This window comes from Brienomyrus brachyistius, chromosome 1 (genome assembly GCF_023856365.1).
Source record: "Brienomyrus brachyistius isolate T26 chromosome 1, BBRACH_0.4, whole genome shotgun sequence".
In the NCBI taxonomy this organism is placed as follows: Eukaryota; Metazoa; Chordata; class Actinopteri; order Osteoglossiformes; family Mormyridae; genus Brienomyrus; species Brienomyrus brachyistius.
The window spans coordinates 436,316-459,542 of NC_064533.1; the positions used below are offsets into that span (position 1 = coordinate 436,316).

Genomic DNA, 23,227 nt, shown 5'->3' on the forward strand with positions numbered 1-23,227 from the left:
TTTTAACCACCCCACTTGGCAACCCACTTTTGGGTCCCGACCCACCGGTTGAAGCATTGCCACACAGGATTTCCTTAGAGAAGAAAAATATCTGACATTAAGTTTAAATCACATTTCTTTCTGTAAGGCAACATGCATGGAAGCACGTTTCTATTACTGCAAGTAATTGTCTTGAAGTATACCTTGTTCTGATTAGACTTAACTGAACAAATGAGGGCAAAATAGAAATCTTTACCAAATAATACAATTTTCACCCAAGTGAAATATAATTTTATTGCAGCTGCACTATGATTGAGCAGCAGGATCATACTGTGCAGCTATTGTGAGCCAGTGAATCTGTAGAATTATTTTTTCATAATTGATAATGTCCGAGAAATTAATTTGGCTACATTAACAAAGGGAACGTAGGCCTACTAACAGAACATAAAGACAATAACAATCTAATTTCTCATTAAATAGGTCATAAGATTTTGCAAATAATTTATTGCTAATTTAGACAACTGTAAAATTAAGGGAAATAAAAATTCAGTATGTTGCACATCATCTGTTTTGGTGTTTTCTGGGTGCCAGGAAAGCATGGATGCATGGCCCTGTTCGTACTGCAGGAGGTGCTGCAGGAACACAGGGTCCTGCTACTGTGTGCTGTCCAGACCCTGTTTGAATGCAGGTTTGTCTGTATACTTCATGCAAAATGAAGGTCTCCACTCCCATTTGTGATTTTTATGGACAGGATTTCAATGGGCAGGCATGGCTGAAAGGGCATCCACTGCGGAGGGGAGACGTGATGTCTCACTGTTTGTAAACGATGCAGTTCGGGCCTCATCCAGCTCAGACTCCATGCACATAAGGATTGGATGCTGCTTGTGGTGGTAGGGCTGTCACCATCACACATTTTCACTACATGATCATTGTGGCCAAAAGAATTCATGATAACTCTATAATCACACCATACAGGGCTCTATAATGGGGATTGCAGTGTATTTTTGCCCAGAAAAATCTTTTCAGTACTATAAGGACATTTACTTACGCCCACAATTTCATAAGATTATAAACACACCTAAAATATTGAGAGATATATGCCCACAAATTAGTAATCTGTATACATTCGAAAGACATTTAGCAAAACCAGTTCTATCCAGGCTGATCGTTAGACATAATTAGCAGTACCAGTTGATAACAACCCATTTTATGGTGTTTTGCACAAACACCACAGCAACATGTCCACAGATAGCAGTTGGACAGCACTGTGTGGACAACCAATTTAATGAGACACAAAGCAGACATAAGTGCTAATATGCAGTATATAAGCAGAGCTTTAACTTCTGTTGATGAAGGGCGCGGCCATCTTGAATTCTGAGTTCAGGGTTGTAGAGGTTCCTCGGACTTCAGGGAACGTTCTAGTTAAAAGTTCCGCCTAGGAACTAGGAAATTCCAATTTCCCAATTCAAATGGAACTTAGCATATGTTGTCCAAAAAAGCTGACGGTTTATTGCTCAATCTACACTGTTACCCTCACTCATGGTCAAGAGCTGAGAGTAGTGACCAAATCAGGCCTGGGGTAAAAATGGATAACATGGGATTTCTCCATAGGGTTGCCTGGAGACAGGGTGAGACATTCAGGTGAGACTTTAACATTCAATATCTTTATTTTGTGGAAAAGAGGGGAAAAAAGAAGCAGAAAAGTGTTCTACAAGCACTGGAATCTCGTCAGAGTTAAAAAGTTAAAACCACCTGCCAGCATTGGCTACACCTGTAGCTCAGTCACTCAGCTCTTCCTCATCACTGAAGTAAGCACTCTTTTTGATCCTTGGCTTCTTGGAATCCTCGGACGTGGAGGCGTGACTCGCACCCTGTGCCGCCTGCTTGCGTCGTAGCTCCTCCTCTTCAATTCGTGCTTGCTGTGGACATTTTTCGTTAAAACATAGTAATACAAGATGTATAAATATGTGAGGGAAGGACAGAAAGGTGTCATAAATGCTTATGAAGGCCTTAAGCCTGAAAAGTTAAAGCATTAACCACTATACAGCTTAAATGGTCTAGTAAAAACCTTGCAATTTGCTTGGATAAAATAACAGGAACTGTTTTTTTTTTAGCATTTTTATGCATTAACCTGAACACGCTCTGGAAAAAAACACTCCTTTTAGACATGACAGAGTCTGGACTTTTGCTTCACCTGGAAGGCGATTGCTTGACTCAGGCTGTCGAGAGCAGGATCTTCCCCTTCCTCTTCACTGCCCTCATCTTCCCTGAGACGGACATGGAGGTGAACATTTATTGTATCCATTTTAAGTCAAGAGAGGTGATGCTATAATTATACAATTCCTTGGTAGGACCCCTCGTAGAATATTGTGGGCAGGTTTGGTCACCCTACCTTAAGAAGGACATTACTGCCTTGGAAGGGGTGCAACATAGGGCTACAAGAAAGATTCCTGCTCTTAGATGAATGTCTTATGAGGAGAGGTTAGCTGAGCTGAATCTGTTCAGCCTCACGCAAAGGAGATTAAGGGGGGACATGATCCAGGTATATAAGATTCTAACAGGTCTGGATGCTGTTCAGCCAAATGGCTACTTCAATGTTAGTTTAAGTACTAGAACTCGTGGCAATAAGTGGAAATTAGCAGGAGAACATTGTAAACTGAATTTGAGGAAGCACTTCTTTACACAGCGAGTAGTTATGGTATGGAATAGTCTTCCTGTTAGTGTAGCACAAGCTAAGACTAGAGCTAGATAAGATTTTAACAACTCTGAGCTATTAGATAAGTTCTCCCCAAATGAGCTTGATGGGCCGAATGGCCTCCTCTCATTTGAAAAATTTCTTATGTTCTTCTCCACGCATCCATTTTTTGTAACCGCTCATCATATTCATGGTCGTGGGGGGTCCGGAGCCTATCTTGGAAGCTACAGGTGCAAGGCAGTTAATAACCCAAGACAGGGTGCCAGCCCATCGCAGGGCACACTCACACATGCACACTTATAGGCAATTTGGTAACTCCAATTAACATAAGCCTGTTTTTGGACTGTGGCGGGGAAACCCAAGTATCTGGAGGAAACCCCAGAACGACACAAGGAGGACATGCAAACTCCACACATATGGAGCCATACAGGAAACCTGAACCATGGTTCCAAAGGCATGAGCTAACAGTGCTAACATGTGCTACCATGCCGCTCCACTTATTGCATATTATGAATAAATTCACTTATTTGAAAGAAGACAGTGAAGTAAGAGACTTTTAGTGGGAAGTCGACACCAACAGATGCTATTAAGCAAGACAATTTACCTGAATTACTTCTATAAACTCAAGCCATCAGTATTTAAGTTGCTCTATATGAATGCACTTACATCTCCTCACGCTCTTCCACCTTCTTCTTTTTCTTCTTCTCCTTCTTCTTTGGTGGTTCCCTGTCTCCAAGCATATTTTTTGGGCAAGCATAGCTTAAGTGCCCAGATTCCTTTTGCAGGTAAATAGAAAAGTTGGAGAGAGAGGAGCAAGGTTTAATAATTGAACTATTTAGTGTATCAGAACCAAATAGCTACGATACTACATGAAGACCTACCCCACACTCATAACATTTGGTCTTGTCTGTGTAGTTTCGCCTCCTGATGAACTCAGGTGCCCTTCCATTGTCAATAGCAATGCTGGCCTTCACAGTTCTGCCAAATAGCTATGAGAATTTATATATTTATTTATTTATATATATATAAACACACACACACACACACACACACACACACACACACACACACACAAGTATAATAAAATCCACCCCTGCCCCAATGCATGCTTAGTTTGTTATAAAACATCATAAGTAAGAACTGACTTACCTGCTTGTTGTTCAGAGATCGTGCACAATTGTGAGCAGATTCTTTGTCCAGAAAAAGCACAAATGCCACTCCTTTACTTTTCCTGGTCTCCTTGTCCTTCACAATCGTCACCCTTCAAAATAAACCTGCATGATTCCGCTCCATTTTTTCTACATTTTTCTTAGTCTTATATACTACTAGGAATTCATAAGCAACATTTTTGAAGGAATTCTTTAAGAATAGGTATTAAAGTATGACATTAAAATACTAGAGAAACAGCTATTGCCAAGTACTTACTTCACAACTTTCCCATATTTGGTGAACAACTGGAAAGAAAATGTAGAGAATAAAAATCAATCTGCCAAACGTCAGAGGACCCCATACGAAGACATTTTCTCACCTTCATTTAAAAATAAACAATTTTTAATTTAAGTGACTGATGCCGAAAAGGAACGATAATCACAGCAGCAGGGAATTTACCTTGTGAAGATCATTATTGGTCAAAGAGAAGGGTAAATTGGATACGTAGACCGTGCTTTTACTTGGAGCCAAACCACCACTCATATCGGCTTAACTGTCACAATAAAGGTTAATCTGAGACACACAGAAAATGAGTTTGCGTTGCTAGTGCAAAAAGACAAAACGTTTTAACTGTCTTCTAGTACCTATCCCGCGTAAATCTACTGCAGCTTGTTTAAAATATAAAATTAATGAAGGCAGTACTAATAGCCACTTCAGACTCTTCACTAAAAAACTACATGGGAAAACACGCAGACTAACACGGGCATGTGGTGAATTTCCAATATGTAATAACATAGCGACATGTTTTGGGGGAAGCAATTCAACAGAAAATGCTAAAAACTCAATGTGCCGACATTTACCGTAAACAAAAGAAACAACTAACCTTACACAATCGTGAATAACACACCTTACAAAGCCCACTTAAGAATTCTGTATTTGGAGCAGCATACTGCCTATTTTTACAACTATCTTGTTTCGGAAGCTTTAACGATCATTTTAGTCGCCAATAAATGACGTAACGCGACTGGCATCCGTGTAGTCGCATAAATATACAGTAATAGTCATTTTGGAAGTGCCGTTAAAAGGTACATGCCAGCGGCCGCAGAAATAATTACATCGCAGTTTGATTATACAAACACAATTGTTAGGGTGCGATACAGCGTGAAGAGATACCCAGGAGCACGTTTTGTGTTAAAACTGGTGGATCTATCCGGGAGTGGACATTTTTGCTACTAGCCAACTGGTTTAGTTCAGTAAAACATGTAGTCCTACATGTATTTTTCACTAGCCAGATGGCCAGTGTTCATGTTTTTATACTCGTCTTTATACTTGCCTCAGGCGAGAAGGCGAGGTTCATTTTCAGGTTTGAACCTATCTGTATGTTAAATATTTTACTTTACCAGAACATTAGGTTTGTGTTTCCATTACCGTTTTTGCATGATAAAACATGGTGTTGTGGCCAGTGTTGAATGCTGGCAACCATCAGGACTAATGACAGCCTTCACATGGGTTGTTAATTACAAATAATACCACATGGAGATTTCACTTTTTGTGAAATCATCTTCAGTAACTATTTATCTGGTTCTGTTCATCATGAGGGTGGAACTTTACCCCGGGAAAGAGGCAAGGGAGCCTCTGTAACTTGTGTAATAGACACCGGTCCGTCCTGATGCACCAACACAATGCTGCGCACTAAGGGCGATTTACAGACACCAAGTCATCACAAGCACATGTTTTCTGACTGTGGGTAAAAAGCCAGTCGAATATGTAACAAACCAGGGATACTAAGACATTCCAAGTTGTGAGCCAGAAAAAGGTGCCCTGTAGCATGGAGGAACTGACAGTTCTTCACTTAGTCGATAGTACGCTGGAAATTTTGCCAGGTGAGAAGCTCTTTATTGTTCTAGTTAATAATGTAGTATACTGATATTTTTATACAAAGGCTTGATGTTTTATGTATAGGGAGTTATTGTGTTTTTATGTACGCCTCTGGGCAGAGACCAAAACGGGCCTTTAACAATTGTAATATATTTGACTGTAAAGCCACGTTAGTAAATTCACTGTGACTATAAAAAAAAAAAGTTAATAGTTCCTGTAAGCATACAAAGTGGCGTTATTTTTTTTCTTGAATTATTACAATGTAAAAACGGCATGAACACCAACCAATGACAGCAAATAAGAAAATAGGAGAACATGCAGGGGACAATGTACATTTACAAATTCAACTGTTCGCCATAGTTTTTACAGGTTTAGAGTTTGTGGACAGCTTAACAATTAGTGCAGTTTAACTTACATTTTAAAAAGCTGTAAAAAAAGAAAGTTTACTATTACGAAGCTTTTATTTATGACTCTGAAATTTGGCAAGTAAAATAACAGCATTCCGCTTCTCCATAGTCATGAAAACCAATAGCAGTTCTCTCCAGCACAGAACAAAATCACGGAGTATTTAGGTAATCACATAAAGAGTTACGGCGTTAAGTATTACTTAAATTACCTACGTGCACTACACTCCCAGTGGAGCGAAATTGCACGTGACGCTTGGGATACACCCACTGAAGGACGCGTGCGCGCTGAGTACCGCCCACACGTCCACGTGATTCCGCGCGGGGGGCGCTACGCTCTTGCGTCATTTACGCAAATTAACATATGAGTATCCGGAGCCTGTCTAATAAACAGCATGGCGGCGGTGTTGCAGCGTCTCGGACTTGCCGGAAAATACTTGCTTCGGGATAACTTGCTGAAGATATGTTCTGTGACCAGGGTGCGCACACGGCTGTTTTGGCTGAAGGGTTTAGTATTACAAGCGGAATTTTTGATTTCTGAATGAGGCGACCTGGTCAAATATCCTGGTTACAGTGCTAGTTAGTTACATAATTAAGCTTTCGCATTTAAAATAATTTATCATGTTTCCCTAATTTTTCCCTAATTGCCGATGACTACTAAAAAAACAATAGATACATTCGTTTTAACTTAGAAATGCTGATCGTGTCGTGTAATATCATAGTGACTTTGCATAACTGTTTGCCTTTGTAAGCATGACGGTGTGTTTTTGCTTATAGTAATATAACATGCCCGTCACTCGTCATGTTTACAGCCCATCATCGTGTCAAAGAGACATGGAGCTACGCAGGCCGCTCACCAGGTGGTTTTGAACGTACCCGAAACCAAGGTGACCACGCTGGAAAACGGGCTGCGGGTGGCGTCCGAGGATTCGGGTCTGTCCACGTGCACGGTGGGTGGACTGGCATGCTTATGACCCCGAATAGTAGATCTCGGATGGTGGCTTTTATGTAGTACACTGTCAGTGTACTAGAAGGCTGCTTGGATCTCTGCCCATACAGGTGGGTCTATGGATAGATGCTGGAAGCCGATATGAAAATGAAAAGAATAATGGTACAGCCCATTTTCTGGAGCACATGGCCTTTAAGGTGGGTATATTTCAAGGTCTCCTGAGCTCATAAATCGGGCTTGAAGTGGTTTTTGTTATTGGTGTTACTGACTCGTGACTTTATTTGGAGGGCACAAGAAAGCGCTCACAGCTAGACCTTGAGCTGGAGATCGAGAACATGGGGGCCCACCTGAACGCGTACACGTCGCGGGAGCAGACTGTGTACTACGCCAAGGCCTTTTCTAAGGACCTCCCAAGAGGTACTGCTGCTCTTACAAGGTTGCTGTCTCATTGAGCTCATGGTGCCCTGCCGCTTCTGCGTCACTGCCTCCGCTCTCATGCCCTGTAGCGGTGGAAATCCTGGCCGACATCATCCAAAACAGCACACTGGGGGAGGCAGAGATTGAGCGTGAGCGGGGGGTCATCCTTCGGGAAATGCAGGAGGTGGAGACCAACCTGCAGGAAGTGGTGTTTGACTACCTCCACGCCACGGCGTACCAGGACACAGCCCTCGGCAGAACTATTCTCGGACCCACAGAAAACATCAAGTACGGCCCCCTTGTGTGTGGTCTCTGCCTTCAAAGCGACTGTCCATTATCAACCACAAAAGGCTGCAATATGCAAAGTTATATTCAGCTGGGCTCACCAGTCCATTATACATTACCACTTTTCATCAGATTACAAGTATTTCTCCTCAGACGGCATTTTATCTTCTGTTTGTATCTGCCCAGTTGCATGGGAATTTGCTTCCCAGACATTTTCCACATTCCAGGAGCCACTCTTTTCACTTCTACATTCATCTGACACGCTTTTGTTTGTATCAGTGTCTCCTCCATTGGTCCTTCATGGCCAGAGTCTTGCAGATTACAATTCTGCTCATAACTGTTTCGCTGGTGTAGCTATTGTGACAGTTAGTGGTCTGTTAGATGCTGTTCTGTTACCTGTAGGAATCAGCTTGATTCGTCATGATCAGCCAGGCTCAAGAAATTTGGTGTTGACATTGTAGTGTTCCTGTTTTTCACATGCAAAATCATGTTTAGATCATAGGAGCACCGCAGTCTTAACATTCAGCTCCGTGTGCCATTGGCTCAGAGGTTTCCCCACAATGATCCCGCATCAGACATCACCAATATCTCAGCGATACCTCACTTGGCATCTCTTGCTTCCGACAGAACTATAAACCGGACTGATCTGGTTGAATACATCACAACACACTATAAAGGCCCCAGGATTGTCCTAGCCGCTGCAGGAGGTGAGTGTCTGGCACGTTCAACAATCCCGTTAAGCACGTTACACGTGTCGACATCGTCACACTGAAGCTGACTCTCTGTCCAGGGGTTTCACATAACGAGCTCATCGACCTGGCGACGTATCACTTTGGCAGATTGCCCGAGAGGTACAAGGGTGAGCCCCCGACCCTGCCCCCGTGCACCTTCACCGGCAGCGAGGTGAGGGGGTGCTTCAGGTCCTTCCCTAACACATATATGGTTTCTGATGTTGTTAATGGTGTGTGGTGGTGTGACCACGGAGGAGCACTTGCAGCATTCCAGCTAACGCAGCGACTGCTCCACAGATCCGCGTGCGTGACGACAAGATGCCCCTGGCGCACATTGCTGTGGCCGTGGAGGCAGTGGGCTGGTCACACCCTGACACCATCCCGCTGATGGTGGCCAACACGCTCATCGGCAACTGGGACCGCTCCTTTGGTGGGGGCGTGGTGAGCAGCCGTCCTTCGTAGGCTGACTTCCCTAGTTGATTTTTTCCACCGGCTGACATCCACTGCCTCCCCCAGAACCTCTCTAGTAAACTGGCTCAGATGGCGTGCCAGGGCAGCCTCTGCCACAGCTTCCAGTCCTTCAACACATGCTATACAGACACCGGCCTCTGGGGCCTCTACATGGTGTGTGAGCCTGTGACAGTAGCGGACATGCTGCACTTTGCCCAGCGTGAATGGTGAGCGCAGAACATTCCCTCCGTTTCACAAGTGGCACGTTCCTTTATCAGCTGGTAACTGTCGGCTAGACAGAACCAATCTGAAACTAATGGGGCCCAGCCAAACTAAGGGGAAAAGGGGGACCATGGAAGCATTTGTTAGACTTTTTCCCTGGAAGGCATCACACTGAAGCTTCCCCTCCCATCCAGGATGTCTCTCTGCACTGATGTCACCGAGGGTGAAGTGGCTAGGGCCAAGAATCTGCTGAAGACCAACATGCTGCTGCATCTGGACGGTGAGTGGAGTCGGGGAGACCAGACGAGCTTGAGGGGTCTCCCAAACCACCACCCCTCTCCTTACTGAATGGACCCTTCCCTCTCTTCCCCTTGCTGCCAGGCTCCACCCCCATCTGTGAGGACATTGGCAGGCAGATGTTGTGCTATGGCCGCAGGATCCCCCTTCATGAGCTGGAGGCCAGGATCGACGTAAGTGCCAGCTACCATGGGGGGGGGGGGGGGGGTTCATGGGCATGCCTAAGACTAATGTAAGCACCCACCAGCAGCATGGACCTGAAGTATCCTCAGATAGCAACTTATTAGTGACTGAAACTACTGCTTATGTTACAGGCCATCGATGCACAGACCATCAAGGACGTTTGCACCAGATACATTTACAATAAACCCCCTGCTCTTGCCGCAGTCGGTATGTTACTTTGTTTACAATAACTGTAGATAAGCAGCACATAAAGCACAACGTTTACCTCCGCTTGAGTGCCTGTGTTCCTTTAGCACGGTGGTCACAGGCTTAGTGAGCTCTGACTGTGTGCCTGTGATGGCAGGAGGAGGTACAGATGCTATCTTGGTTCTTCTTTCAGGTCCCATAGAGCACCTGCCAGACTACCAGCAGATTCGAAGCGGCATGTACTGGCTCCGGGGCTGAGGCTGCAAGCCAGGCACCACAGCAGTGATACACTTTGGGTCAAAAAGGAGTCTTGTAACTTATTTGCACTTTTATTATAAAATAAAGACAATGCAACAACATTTAAAAGAAAGATGATTAAGGGTTGGGGGGTTTATTCTGGTCATTTTTTACTCTTAGCAGTTGTTACTTGTTCCTGGGCCGCCTTCTTGGCTTTGACCATCTCCACCAGCTCCTGAAAGGCAGAGGAAGGGCTAGTTAGCCATCCGAATACTGACGTGGAACTGCCAGAAGAAACGGCATCATTAAAGGCCCCAGGTGGCTGGCCTGCGCACTGGGGAGCTTCCCCATCGAGGGCTGTATCACACTAACCTCTCGTGAGATTTTGAAATAGTGTATTGATTCTCAAAAACACTATGCATTTCTAGTTAATAGTTTAAACGCAAGGAATTGTGGCAGACAGTAGTTCACTTAGTGGTTTTTAAACGCCTGACCTCTTGATAGTGTTGTAATCTTTTTTCCCACCATTGGGGCAGTGGTGGCTTAATGGATAGGGAAGCGCACTTGTAATTCAAAGATTTCCGGTTCAAACCCACAACCAGCAAGGTACCACCCTCAAGCGCTGCCCCCTGCTATGTCACATTTGGGTTAAATGTAGAGAACACATTTCGCTGTGGTGTGTCAACAATGACCACTAATCACCTAATTAAAAAATTCATTAACACTTCCACTGTAATGTAACGGCGTGAACTAAAACAGGAAGTAACGTGAAGGGTGGGCTCATTTTGACAACCTTTTTTTGTTTTACTTATATGCAAATGTTTATTCCTTTGCTCTGCGCAAAAAGTTGTGCTACGATGTTACAGGGACTGTAAAAAATGCAAATGCAGATCTCCCTGTTCTGATTGCATAAAGGACTAAACTTTTTAACTCCTATTTTATTCATTATGGTGGTGTCTTTATACTGTGACAATGTTCTTAATATTAGGTTTAAGAAAATCAGAATATATCACCAGTATTGCAATATCTAAATATGAGTTTTAATGCCAGAATCTTGCTAATACACAGCCTCACTTTTATCACGAGATAAATCACAATTTTTAGTGAGACCTGCCTTCTGGCAGTTTCTTTGTACTTTTGAGTTCCTTTTTTGCATGTGAAATGTCTCGTGGCCGCATACGGCCCGAAGGCCCCCCCCCTCACCTTGTATCGTTTCATGCAGTCCTTCTTGCTGCGACCCGGAACAGTAGCAGCGATCTTTTCCCACCTTTCCGGGGTGCTCACTGGGAAGGTCTTCAGGGCCTGCTCTAGAAGCTTCTGTTCTTCTGTCGTCCAGGCTGCTGAGCTAATATCTGTGCCAGATGCTGGACAAAAAAGGAGGATTTCTCAGCAAACAGAAACAGCAAATCACAGAGCAACAGTTCATTTACCTCAGCAACATCACAGGTTCGTAAAGACCATTGTTAAAAGCACAATAAAACTATACTAACATCATTAAGCTAAGTAAAATTCTGATATCGTAGATTTAAAATCAAAAGCTGCTGTCGTTTAGGAGTCTGCACATATAGGGGATTGGTTATCTCCCATCTCTCTAAGTTCGTCATCTTGGGGTGGCTGATTTGATTGAGCTCCTTGAGGACACGCGAGCTTCTCCCTAAGGGGAGGCAGCTAATGTCCAAAGCTGCACTTTGGCAACGCGAATGTCTCAAAGTCCACAGTGCCTCAGGGTTCTGCAAGTCGCACTGCGAGCAGCAACAACATTTCAACGTACTGTCAAATCTCTCTGAAGGCGCTGCGTTGTCTGCGGTGGCAGGAACAGCCACATGCTCCTTCTTGTACTTCTCGAAAGCTTTCTTGTTGATCTCATCTTTTTGCTGGGGATCTGAAGACGTAGCAAATGTGAGCACAATCCTAGCTAAAAATTAGCCAAGAACATGATGGTTGTAAGGCTCCTCTGCATCTCAACCTACATTTACATATTAAGCAAACACTTTTATCGCATGGTCAGTCAGTCCCTGGAGGTTATGGGTCTTCTTCAGACCAAGCCACATACTGCCCCCAAGACTCACCAAGCTTCTGCAGATTCTTGGCCTTATTGATGACATCTTTGGCATTCCTTTTGATGCCACTGGTGGAGTGCAAGTTCATGTAGTTGGCGATCACCTCCCATCTATAAACGGCAAACAAAGGCACAGTACAGATACTGATTTGCGTGTCCTGGGCCCCTCAATGCCACCATCCCAAACCAGGCAGGGTCTCCCCACCTGGCGCTGGTGCCTGCCGGGAAAAGATTCACGGCTTTAATCAGCAGCTGTAGCTCATCTTCGTTCCAGCCTTTGTTGCCGCTGCCAGCCCCTCCCCCGCCTCCACCTTGCTCCGCCCCTCGGGCAGCTTGTCGAGCTGCGAGCTCCGCCTCCCGTTCCTGCAGCAGCTGTGTGTTCACCTCCTGGATCTGGTGTCGGGGCCCAAAGAAGCGTGGTCAGCTGCATGGGAGGGGTCACTGCTCTGCATGTGATGCTGCAACACGTCTGTACTCACCTGCTTCTCCACAGCAGCCTTGGCCTCCTCTTTGGAGCCACACAGCATCACCTCGTTCAGCGACTGCAGACTGATGGGTGAGGAGGGAGGCACACCAGAAAGAAAGTCAGAACACAGCCAGACAGCTGTCACAGACTCCCATCCATCCATCCTGGTCATAGTGTGGCCTGGAGCCTATCCCAGGCAGCACAGGGCACAAGGCTGGGGTACAGCCTGGACAGGGTGCCAGTCCATCACAGGGCACAAGGCTGGGGTACAGCCTGGACAGGGTGCCAGTCCATCACAGGGCACAAGGCTGGGGTACAGCCTGGACAGGGTGCCAGTCCATCACAGGGCACAAGGCTGGGGTACAGCCTGGACAGGGTGCCAGTCCATCACAGGGCACAAGGCTGGGGTACAGCCTGGACAGGGTGCCAGTCCATCACAGGGCACAAGGCTGGGGTACAGCCTGGACAGGGTGCCAGTCCATCACAGGGCACAAGGCTGGGGTACAGCCTGGACAGGGTGCCAGTCCATCACAGGGCACAAGGCTGGGGTACAGCCTGGACAGGGTGCCTGTCCATCACAGGGCACAAGGCTGGGGTACAGCCTGGACAGGGTGCCAGTCCATCACAGGGCACAAGGCTGGGGTACAGCCTGGACAGGGTGCCAGTCCATCAGAGAACAAACACACACAGACTGTAGGAGGTTACATAAAGTCAACTTCTGTTTTTTTGTCTACGGATTTTATCTTAGGAGTAAACCTTGCTGTGACTGCGAGGATCCACTACAGGCATTGGACTGACTAGATTGATACAGCACATCTGAAGGGTGTCAAAGTTTCTGTTGTTAGAAACCTTCAGACTGAATTGCTGATGGCGTCTGGTGTTGTCAAGGCTCTCTTCCTATTTTCGCTGATGCTCCTACTTCTGCGTGGGTAACCCATCATTAACCACGCCACAATCTTCCTAGGCCCCTGTTTACGCTCTCATGTCATTTAAGTATAAAATTTAATTATTTTTTGTTATATACTCCCTCCATTGATTTCTGTGTGAGTGAATTATTTTTGTTGACAGTCTGTCTCCTAAATTTTTAAGAGACTGCATGGTACAATTTCAAAGCTTTAGAAGTTTAGAACATTAATTATTCTTGATTGCTGTAATCTCTGACACAAATTTAAGTTGTGATCTGAGAGCCCTGGTTAATACATTGTCAGACTGCTGTCGGTTTATATCTGTTTTCAACTGAATCGTGAGTTAACAATAATTTTTCCCCTTTTTCTGGCTAAATATATGTTTGTTTGCTTTCCTGTGGGGTGTTGAGACACTGATTTTACAACCATATGGCTGTAGTGTCTAGTAGAATTCTACCTGGTGATTAACCCTATTTTCTGATCAAATTGGTTGCGCTACAAGACACAGACATACATCGTACATGCCACTCAGAGAGAAGACTACCCTGAGACCACCTACACAGTACGTGGAGGACTTGCAAACCTCGCACCAATGGGACAAGTACTACCCACTTGAAAATATATTGGTAAAAAAAAAAAAAAAAAAAAAAAAAAAAAAAAAAAAAATCGGCTATTCTTACCTCATTAGCTCTAGACGATCACAGAGTTTTTCCACCTCTTCCATCATTTTCACACTGTCTGCCTCATTATCAGAAAAGTAATTCCAGTTCTACAAACAGCAAATAAATAAGCGCATTGAGCACATTAAGCAGACGAGAGGGGAAGAAGGTGTGAAATGCAGGTTGCCTTCTCTGGGGGCTGCCGGTTCACCTTGCAGCTGGTCCTCAGCTTCTGCCGCTCCTTCTTGATGGCCTTCTTCTGTACCTCCTTCTCCTTCTTGGCCTGCTGAGCGGCCTGTTTGGCTTCCTCCTCTTCCTTCTCCTTAGCCTGTCTTGCCGCCTCCACCTCCGCCTGCCTGGCCTGCCAGGGAGAACGGTCGTGTTCCGTCAGTGCCGAAGAGGGCGGCAGTACACCGGAAACGTGCAGCTATGATTGCGTGATGGCAGCCCGAGGGGTTTGAAATGACGGCTGAGCTGATGTACGTGTGACGCGAGATCAGTTTTTTGAATTGATAGACAAGTGAGAGAAAAAACAAACAATACTGAATCCCTCAAGTTAGAAGAACCTACAGTGTTTCCCTGGCAAACTCCTTGCAGTGTGTCACACTTTTGGGTCCAAGCTGTGATGTGACACAGACCCCCACGCATTAAAAACATCACCACGCAAAACAACAATTAAACTCATTTAACCAATGGGGTGTACTATGAGAGGTGAGGAGCGTGCACCGATCACAGTGCATAAGGAGTGTGCACCGATCACAGTGCGTAAGGAGTGTGCACCGATCACAGTGCGTAAGGAGTGTGCACCGATCACAGTGCGTAAGGAGTGTGCACCGATCACAGTGCGTAAAGAGCGTGCACCGATTACAGGTGTTCCTGCACCCACCACATAACGAACCCCCTCATGGATGAGCAGCCATGTGATGGGTAATACCTCAGCACAACACTAGTCCAAATGGACCAGTGTGAAGTTTTTTCCGGTTTTCTGGATTGGAGTGCCAATCCTGCCAGCAATCCCCAAGTTATTCCCTGTAAGTTGGAGGACCTCCTTATAGGGCTGGATGTAGATTAACATCATACCCAGGATGAAGCAATTGAAGGTTAAGGTTCCTGCTCAAGGGCCCAATGGAGTAGAATCACTGTGGGCATTCACAGGATTCCAGTTGCTGGCACAAATCCCTAAGCTCAGAGCCACCATTCCATCCCATGTACTATGAAGCGAGTCGTATATACCCAAAGTTATCTTGACAGAGCTGGGTTAACTAAACCTGGCTGCAGGGTGATGCATTAAGCGGGACTATAAAAGTGGTTATCTGTGAATTAACTCAAGATGTGTCCATGCACATACGCATAAATGGGGTGGAGTCAATACCGCAAACTAAAAGGCACTAGGTGATAGGCAGGAGGTAACCAATAGCCGCCTCGCTTGGCAAACCTTATCGTCAGCATCCTGGCTCTCTGAAAACTGGATGGAAAGGAACCGGCACCAAATATCAGTATCGGGATCAAAATAAAACCCTTTGCACTGCTTGGTATCAGACTGAAAAGAAAAATCAGTGGTATCACCCATCCTAACCATTTAGTCGAGGCTGTTCTTAGGCAAGTATGTGTTTTGGTGAAAGGGTGGTTCATATATAAGTTTCTGGTGGAAGGGCAGGACATATACCTGTTTTAAGCTGAAAGCCTGCAATTAAACCTGCTCCAACCGGGTTAGGCGTGCACCACAAATCACCAAGGTAATATACCCCATTTAAAACTGAGCTATGAATTGTAATGAAATCAATTCATAACAAAACTCAGAAGCCTCGAGAAACCTCGTTAGGCCAGTACACCTGTTTCACGGTACAACCTTCAAACCCCAAAGCAACCTGTCATTAGAAGACCCTGAAATGTTATTATTTGTGTAACTTCCTGCTTGACCCTCAGAATGCAGAGACACTGAGCCCCGATGCCACACCCCAACCCCAACCCACAGACCTTTTCTCGCTCCACCTGCTCCTTCCGCTTGGCCTCAGCCTTGGCTTTCTTTTCCGACTCCTTCCTGGCTTTTTCGTCCTCCTTGAACTTCCTTATTCTCGGATCGCAGCTGTATGCTGTATCTGAAGCAGGGTAGCAAGAGCAAGTGACACCTTAAACACATACAACCCCAGTCCACCGGCCAATCACACACCCCCCACCTTGAAAGGCAACGCTATTGGACCTGCACTATGACCTTGCTAACCCCCACCTGCAAGTCCCAGGTCGTCACAGAGGAGAAGCCTCAGTGCAGTGCTGGGAAAGACCAGGAGTGAATACCTCACTAGTTCAATATGACCAGCTGTTAGCTTAGCTCCCAGGCAGGGTCCTCGGAGTACCAATCATCACCAACAAAATCTGGCTATAGGTACATATATAGAACGCAACCTCTCTGGTGGGAAAGGAGACTAAGCTGGTGCGGGAGGTAGGGAGATACCGACTAGATGTAGTCTGGCTCGGCTCAGCTCAGCACACAGCTGGATTCGATTCCACTCTGGAGTTGCCCATAGTGAGAGGCGCTGGGCAGGTGGGTCTACAGTCATGACCAAAAGTTTTGAGAGTATTGGTTTTCACAAACTTTGCTGCTTCAGTGTTTGTAGATCTTTTTGTCAGATATTTCTGTGGTATATTGAAGTATAATTGCAAGCATTTCATAAGTGTCATACACTTTTATTGACAATTACATTAAGTTTATGAGTCGATATTTTAAGTGCTGCCCCTTCTTTTCCAAGACCTCTGCAATTCCTGACTAATGGCAGCCTATTGCATAAATAATTATTGGAGTTTGTCAGAATTTCTGGGGTTTTATTCGTCCACTCGCCTCTTGAGGATTGACCAAGTTCTCAATGGGATTAAGGTCTGGGGAGTTTCCTGGCCATGGACCCAAAATGTCGATGTTTTGTGACTTCACCCCCATCCTCAGCAGTCCAGTCCCTGTACCTTTTGCAGAATATCAGTCTGTCCCTGATGTTTTTCACGGAGAGAAGTGGCTTCTTTGCTGCCCTTTGTGACACCAGGCCATCCTCCAAAAGGCTTTGCCTCACTATGCATGCAGATACACTCAGACCTGCTTGCTGCCATTCGTGAGCAAGCTCTGCACTGGTGGTGCCCCAATCCTGCAGCTGAATCGACTTTAGGAGACGGTCCTGGTGCTTGCTGGACTTTGAGTACCCTGAAGCCTTCTTCACAACCACTGAACCTCTCACCTTGAAGTTTTTGATGATCCAATAAATGGTTGATTTAAGGTGCAAACTAGCAGCAATATACTTGTCTGTGAAACTGTTTGTGCAAAGCAATGATGACTGTGTGTGTTTCCTTGCAGGTAACCATGGTTAACAGAGGAAGATTTCAAGCACCACTCTCCTTTTAAAGCATCCAGCCTGCTATTCTAACTCAATCAGCATGAGAATGATCTCCAGCCTTGTCCTCCTCAACACTCTCACCTGTGATAATGAGAGAATCACTGATATTGTCAACAGGCCCTTTTGTGGCAGGACTGAAATGCAGTGGAAATGGGTTTTTTTGTAATTAAGTTCATTTTCATGGCAAAGAGAACTTTGCAATTAATTTCAATTCATCTGGTCACTCCTCATAACATTCTGGAGTTTATGCAAATTACCATTATAAAAACAGCAGACTTTGTGAAAATTAATATGTTATTCTCAAAACTTTTGGCCACAGCTACACTTATAGCCCCTCAGTTCGGCACCAGTGCCTTTGGGACCCCCACCCCAATCTGCCAGTCCAATCTTTAATATAGGGGACAAGAGGATGTATTCCATCTTCAGGGGGATCACACTCCTCAGCCTCCATGGGAAGGTCTATGCTGGGGTACTGGAGAGGAGGGTCCGTCTGTTGGTCGAACCTCGGATCCAGGAGGAAAAATGTGGATTTTGTCCTGATCATGGAATGCTGGACCAGTTCATCACCCTCACAAGGATACTGGAGGATTCATAGGAGTTTGCCCAACCAGTCTACATGTGTTTTGTGGACTTGGAAAAGGCGTATCATGGTGTCCCTCAGGGGGTCCTGTGGGGGGGGGGGACTTCTGGAGTATGGAGTACAGGGTCTGCTCATCTGGGCCAACACCAAGTCTGAGGCCCTGGTTCCTGATTGGAAAAAGAGTGGATTACCCTCTCCAGGTGGGGGATGAGTTGCTGCCTCAAGTGGAGGAATTTAAGTATCTCAGGGTCTTGTTCACGAGTGAGAGAAGAAGGGAGCGTGAAATCGACAGGTAGATCGGTGGCGCATCGGCAGTAATGCACCGAAGAGAGACCTGTAGTCACATGCTCTGAATGAGATCACGGATACAAGCAGCAGAAATGAGCTTCCTTCTCAAGGTGTCTGGGCTCAGCCTTAGCGATAGGATGAGGAACTCAGACACTCAGAAGGAGCTCAAAGTAGAGCCGCTCTTTCTGCACATTGAACGGAGCCTGTTGAAGTAGTTCAAGCATCTACATAGGATGCCTCCTGGATGCCTCCCTGGGGAGGTCTTTTGGGCATGTCCAACCAGGAGAAGGTCAGACCCAGGACACGCTGAAGAGATTATATCTCTTGATTGGCCTGGGAATGCCTTGGTATTCTCCCGGAGGAGCTGGAGGAGGTGGCTGGGGAGAGGGAGGTCTGGCCATTCCTGCTTAGATTCTTGCCCCTGTAACCTGACCATGGATAAGTGGCAGAAAATGGATGGCTGGATGGACAGATGAGAAGAAAGGCAGGTCTACCCGGGTTCATACCACGAAAAGGCAAAATAAGTCATACCAACGAGTGTCCGTATCCTGTTCATCTCCTCCTTCTTCCTCTGCGCTCGCGATGCCCGGTTCTGCTTCTCGATCCATCTTCTTTCATCTCGGCTGGTTTTATTTCACATATTTATTTTTAAAAAAGGGACAGAATATTTATATTTTTCACCTTAAAGCTCCCAAAATGCATCTTGCTGATTATCACAGCTATCACTATTATAGTGTCTAAACAGTTTCATGGCCACTCACCATTCTGCTTTCTCCTTCTCTTCTTCATCCAGGTAGGAAAACTCCCTCCAGGAATCAAAGTTATACCTAAGTGACACGACGAGCAGACCGTCAGCCGTATCCCCTGAGGCCTATGGTGCACACTGCTCCAGGCCATGTCTACATTAGTGCCTTGGTCAATGCCGTTTGCTTTTAGCACATAACAGCAGCACACAGGTTCTGTGCCCACTGCCAACATTTGAAGACTCCGCTGCCAGTCTGCAGAAGTGACCTCCAAACACGCAGAGTCCATGGTGTCACGAAAAGAGCAGGCAGAAAATAACAGGCGGGTCCATCTGTCTCTGTATCAACACATGCAGCTGTATATAACTCACCAGAAGGAATAGAAACTATCCACCTCCTCAAAGGTTGAATCCATACTTCCTAGTTTAGGGACATGCTTTTTTGAGGTCCATCTAAAATTACAAAACCAAGAAACGGAAAGATAAGAAAGTGCACAGGCCTGGCGTACTGTGTTGTCAGAGGCATGTCTACATCGAAGGCTTACCTGGAGTTTCTCTCGAAAACGGGCACAAATACATCAAAGAAGTTCTCCTTCCCCTCACTCTTGGAGGGCACGGTGTTGTCAAAGGTCGGATCAATGCTGTCGTAAGCTCTGCGCTTCACGGGGTCTGACAGAATCTCTATAGCTGTGGGCACAGGAAACACACAGGCAATAATACGCAGCCTCCACAACATCTCCCCCTCTTTAAAATAACCTGGAGCCATCAGCAGCATCAACGACAAGCTACTGTGAAGTAGAAGGAAGCCTCACCTTTAGTGATGCAGGTGAAGTAGTCATTGTCTCCTTCCACAATCTGTTCTCCCGCCGCTTTCCTTTTGTCTGGGTGGTGCTTCAACACCATGGCTTTATCTGGTGGTTAGAGCCATCAAAAAATGCATCAGGTCCGGATGACACACTAGCAATTGGTGGGGTAGTATACTTCTACCTCTAACCCAATAGTTTCCACTTCCAGTCCCAAAAGAAGCTTTGCGACCTTTGACAATTTATCAGATAGGAATTTCTACACAAAAGGTTGTCTGTAAAAACAGATCCTACAATGACAAAGGGAGCTTTGGGAAAAAATAACCCTGAACTCTATCGGAATCGGAGCAGTTGTGCTCAGTAAAAAAGGGTTTAAGATGCATTTGAACCAAACAGGGCAACAATGACCCAGCTAAGGAGAAGGTACAACACATGAGCAAACAAAAGAGAGAACAACATTTTTAAACACTCACGAGCAGCTTTGATTTGCCTCTGAGTTGCTTTGTATCTCAAGTGAGCCAATCCAAGCACAGCATAGTGATCTTGGTTCTAGGAGAAGAAGGACATTTACCAACCAACACACTCATTAAGTGCATAAAAACACTTAATATGCCCCGAATCTTGATACTGGATTTAATTAGGGCTGCCCTAATGCGACGATTTGAATATTCAGTCACAGACCCCCTTTATATTTTGTCAGTCAGCGTGCATGACAGAGCAGAGAGAAGGATATAAAATGGATGAATATCCAATGAGGAGTTTTAAACGAGGGGAATCATGAATACTTATTTATATCTACTAGGATACTCGCTGAAAAAAAATCCACATTCGCAATTATCTGGGCAGCAGCGATGCTCGAGTCGACCCCCGAGTCAGGTAAGGGTTAGGGTTAGTATACCTGAATGTATCGGGGGTTAGGGTTAGTATACCTGAATGTATCGGGGGTTAGGGTTAGTATACCTGAATGTATCGGGGGTTAGGGTTAGTATACCTGAATGTATCGGGGGTTAGGGTTAGTATACCTGAATGTATCGGGGGTTAGGGTTAGTATACCTGAATGTATCGGGGGTTAGGGTTAGTATACCTGAATGTATCGGGGGTTAGGGTTAGTATACCTGAATGTATCGGGGGTTAGGGTTAGTATACCTGAATGTATCGGGGGTTCGGGCGGATCGGGTAAGTGACAAAGCAGCATTCCAACCAAGTTATAAATACCTTACAGAAACTGTGTGTTCAGCTGGCCATGAATTATAGACTCTTTGAATGGAGTGCAATAGGTGAGGCTCTGATTACTAATCCATTCATCTTTAATTCAGCTAGAACATTTCGTGTGAGTTAAACAAAGGATTAATAAAGAAAATAAGCACTCTCAGGCATATACTCTCATTGATTAATTGGAAGCATGTCAAATGACCGACACATTTTGGCACTGGGCCATCTTCTTACCACCTTGTACACGACACGTCTATAAAAACCAAACAGCCGAAAAGAATTAGCCCTTAATTTAGGGCATAATGTTGAAGCTTTAGAAATAATTGGCGACTGAGATATAATAAATAGATTTCTGTTCAAATCTACCTCATATTCACCCTTTGTGAATTCAACCACCAGGCCGGTAGGATATTCACAGCCATGGAATAAGGCAGGATATCACTGTGGTTTCATTTAAATGAAGATGTGTGCTTAACTCCTAAATATGTGCATATTGTGCTATATATGGCATGTATAGGACAAAAGACCTAAAACAGCAGTAATTAAGTAAGATAAAATAACCAATATAATATAATGTCAAGGTAATTAACTGGTGCCTGCGTGTTGCCCTGTGCTGTTGGGTGATCCTGCACTTGTGGAGGGCATGTGCAATATGCGTTATTCCAAAACATATTAGGCTGTTGATTAAAACATAAATCCATGTGTGCCACCAGTCTCATCATTCCAACAAATCCATAACATGAACAAAGAAAGGAAGTAGAAACGTGCCACAGTGCTCGAGCAGCAGATAGAAATTATAACAATCCCATGCCAGTGGGTGTTCTAATTGCTAGATAGTCTGTATGGGAGGGACCCCAAATAGTCGAATATTGAAACTGAAAAAGTCTCAGTGGGACACAGACATAGATTTAGTCATGTCAGCATTGTTTACGGTGATTTCCCATTTCTGTCACTGGAGGGCATGTCAAAGGAAGACCTTCTCATGTATAGCGCTACAAATAAGCACTCCACTGTGTGTTTTACTCTAACCAACAGCATTCCTGACTCCCATTACCTTCCAGTCCTTGGGATCCAGCGTCTTCAGCATGGGATATTCTTCCAACTGCAACTCCTCATCCTCTGACTCCTCCTCCAGCTCCTCCTCCTCCTCCAGCTCCTGGAAGGAGGCAGACACATTCCTGTCCCTGCGCTTCAGGAAAGCCTCGAACCACCGACCCACCGGCTCCACCTGGAACTGCACAGAGGCTGTAGTTTGGGGCTGCGATTAGAGGGCTGAGTAGTCTGCACAGTGATCATGCAGGCTATATTTAAAACTAATTTATATTTTAATTCTCCTAGGAAGATCAAGACTTAACACTGAGAAATGTTAAGAATTTTCTGTTGTACAATGCATTAAAAAAATCACATGCCAAAAGCCGACTTAAAAACTTTTAGATATTAAAGGGATTTTTTATATGTGACATTTTATCTTTCTACATTTTACACGACACAATACAAAAAAAATGAGTTTAAACTGTGAACTGTGTACAACTGAGAGTTAACTATTCTTTAGACATGTCAGAACATTTGACAATGAAAAAAATAATCATACTTGGCATGAACATCGTCACTTGTACATAATTTTACTAACATTTATCCATTTATAACAGCAAGTATACTGGCTAAGATAAAAAGCAATGCTGAGCTCTTGGTTAGCTAGCTAAAACGTCAGTATCAGCAAGATTTCCATGAGACAGTTCTTACCAGCAATGACGTTACAGACAACTGTAACTTGCCCTTCAAGCGCTTCCTTCAACATTTCCAACTTTTCACTCACTCCAAATAATGACCATTCAGATGTGCACCTATAGAAACAAAACGTTTTCAAATATATTTACTACCTAAGGCCGGTTTACGTTTACACCACATGGGCCTGCAATAACCAAGCGCCTTGCAGAGAACCGCTTGAGTAACATCTTTATTTTTCCGGGCTCGCCATTGCTATTTATTGTCCTTGATTCCCATTAGTTCCTATTATTTATTCAGGAGAACTATAAATATTACAAACTTATAAAATTATATAAACACCTAAATA

The 23,227-nt window shown here is 44.8% G+C and overlaps 3 protein-coding genes across 7 annotated transcripts; 1 reads left to right on the top strand and 2 right to left on the bottom strand.

The window, feature by feature from the left end:
- Positions 1 to 1,627: 1,627 nt before the first annotated feature.
- Positions 1,628 to 4,858, bottom strand: zcrb1 (zinc finger CCHC-type and RNA binding motif 1). Of its 4 annotated transcripts, none has more exons than XM_049005994.1 (8): positions 4,707 to 4,858; positions 4,283 to 4,376; positions 4,100 to 4,128; positions 3,824 to 3,935; positions 3,556 to 3,663; positions 3,341 to 3,450; positions 2,174 to 2,246; positions 1,628 to 1,898 (listed from the first exon to the last, which is right to left on the bottom strand). In XM_049005994.1, the coding sequence occupies exons 2-8, from the start codon at positions 4,364 to 4,366 to the stop codon at positions 1,758 to 1,760; spliced, it is 657 nt and encodes a 218-aa protein (XP_048861951.1). In that variant the 5' UTR covers positions 4,367 to 4,376; positions 4,707 to 4,858; the 3' UTR covers positions 1,628 to 1,757. The 4 variants fall into 4 exon arrangements, with proteins under 4 accessions (XP_048861951.1, XP_048861952.1, XP_048861954.1 ...); XM_049005995.1 differs by having other exon boundaries at positions 4,283 to 4,396; positions 4,707 to 4,855; XM_049005997.1 differs by having other exon boundaries at positions 4,731 to 4,848.
- A 1,573-nt stretch (positions 4,859 to 6,431) lies between these two features.
- On the top strand, positions 6,432 to 10,200 carry pmpcb (peptidase, mitochondrial processing subunit beta). Its single transcript, XM_049005993.1, has 13 exons — positions 6,432 to 6,584; positions 6,918 to 7,055; positions 7,165 to 7,251; positions 7,342 to 7,471; positions 7,561 to 7,759; positions 8,384 to 8,463; positions 8,547 to 8,659; positions 8,785 to 8,928; positions 9,004 to 9,164; positions 9,354 to 9,439; positions 9,541 to 9,629; positions 9,771 to 9,846; positions 10,019 to 10,200. The coding sequence occupies exons 1-13, from the start codon at positions 6,501 to 6,503 to the stop codon at positions 10,081 to 10,083; spliced, it is 1,452 nt and encodes a 483-aa protein (XP_048861950.1). The 5' UTR covers positions 6,432 to 6,500; the 3' UTR covers positions 10,084 to 10,200.
- dnajc2 (DnaJ (Hsp40) homolog, subfamily C, member 2) lies at positions 10,164 to 23,105 on the bottom strand. 2 transcript variants are annotated; one of them, XM_049005992.1, is made up of 17 exons: positions 22,897 to 23,105; positions 22,208 to 22,309; positions 20,415 to 20,490; positions 19,951 to 20,049; positions 19,684 to 19,825; positions 19,511 to 19,591; positions 19,158 to 19,223; positions 18,928 to 19,019; positions 16,129 to 16,250; positions 14,363 to 14,512; positions 14,173 to 14,261; positions 12,601 to 12,670; positions 12,327 to 12,514; positions 12,132 to 12,232; positions 11,834 to 11,944; positions 11,266 to 11,426; positions 10,164 to 10,297 (listed from the first exon to the last, which is right to left on the bottom strand). In XM_049005992.1, exons 2-17 carry the CDS (start codon positions 22,238 to 22,240, stop codon positions 10,226 to 10,228), a joined length of 1,653 nt encoding a protein of 550 aa, XP_048861949.1. In that variant the 5' UTR covers positions 22,241 to 22,309; positions 22,897 to 23,105; the 3' UTR covers positions 10,164 to 10,225. The 2 variants fall into 2 exon arrangements, with proteins under 2 accessions (XP_048861949.1, XP_048861948.1); XM_049005991.1 differs by having other exon boundaries at positions 22,208 to 22,398.
- Positions 23,106 to 23,227: the final 122 nt, after the last annotated feature.

What these genes read in the sequence shown, in the direction of transcription:
- zcrb1 (XM_049005994.1), bottom strand. Translation starts at nt 4,366, where the DNA reads ATGAGTGGTGGTTTGGCTCCAAGTAAAAGCACGGTCTACGTATCCAAT. An exon ending in AAATATGGGAAAGTTGTGAA is followed by an intron (nt 3,936 to 4,099) that starts GTAAGTACTTGG and finishes TTTATTTTGAAG; the next exon opens with GGTGACGATTGTGAAGGACA. An exon ending in GTGGAAGAGCGTGAGGAGAT is followed by an intron (nt 2,247 to 3,340) that starts GTAAGTGCATTC and finishes TGTCCGTCTCAG; the next exon opens with GGAAGATGAGGGCAGTGAAG.
- dnajc2 (XM_049005991.1), bottom strand. Translation starts at nt 22,951, where the DNA reads ATGTTGAAGGAAGCGCTTGAAGGGCAAGTTACAGTTGTCTGTAACGTC. An exon ending in AGGCTGCTGTGGAGAAGCAG is followed by an intron (nt 12,515 to 12,600) that starts GTGAGTACAGAC and finishes CCCCGACACCAG; the next exon opens with ATCCAGGAGGTGAACACACA. An exon ending in GCCTTCAGAGAGATTTGACA is followed by an intron (nt 11,427 to 11,833) that starts GTACGTTGAAAT and finishes TTTTTTGTCCAG; the next exon opens with CATCTGGCACAGATATTAGC.
- pmpcb (XM_049005993.1), top strand. Translation starts at nt 6,501, where the DNA reads ATGGCGGCGGTGTTGCAGCGTCTCGGACTTGCCGGAAAATACTTGCTT. An exon ending in TTCTAAGGACCTCCCAAGAG is followed by an intron (nt 7,472 to 7,560) that starts GTACTGCTGCTC and finishes CATGCCCTGTAG; the next exon opens with CGGTGGAAATCCTGGCCGAC. An exon ending in GCACCTTCACCGGCAGCGAG is followed by an intron (nt 8,660 to 8,784) that starts GTGAGGGGGTGC and finishes ACTGCTCCACAG; the next exon opens with ATCCGCGTGCGTGACGACAA.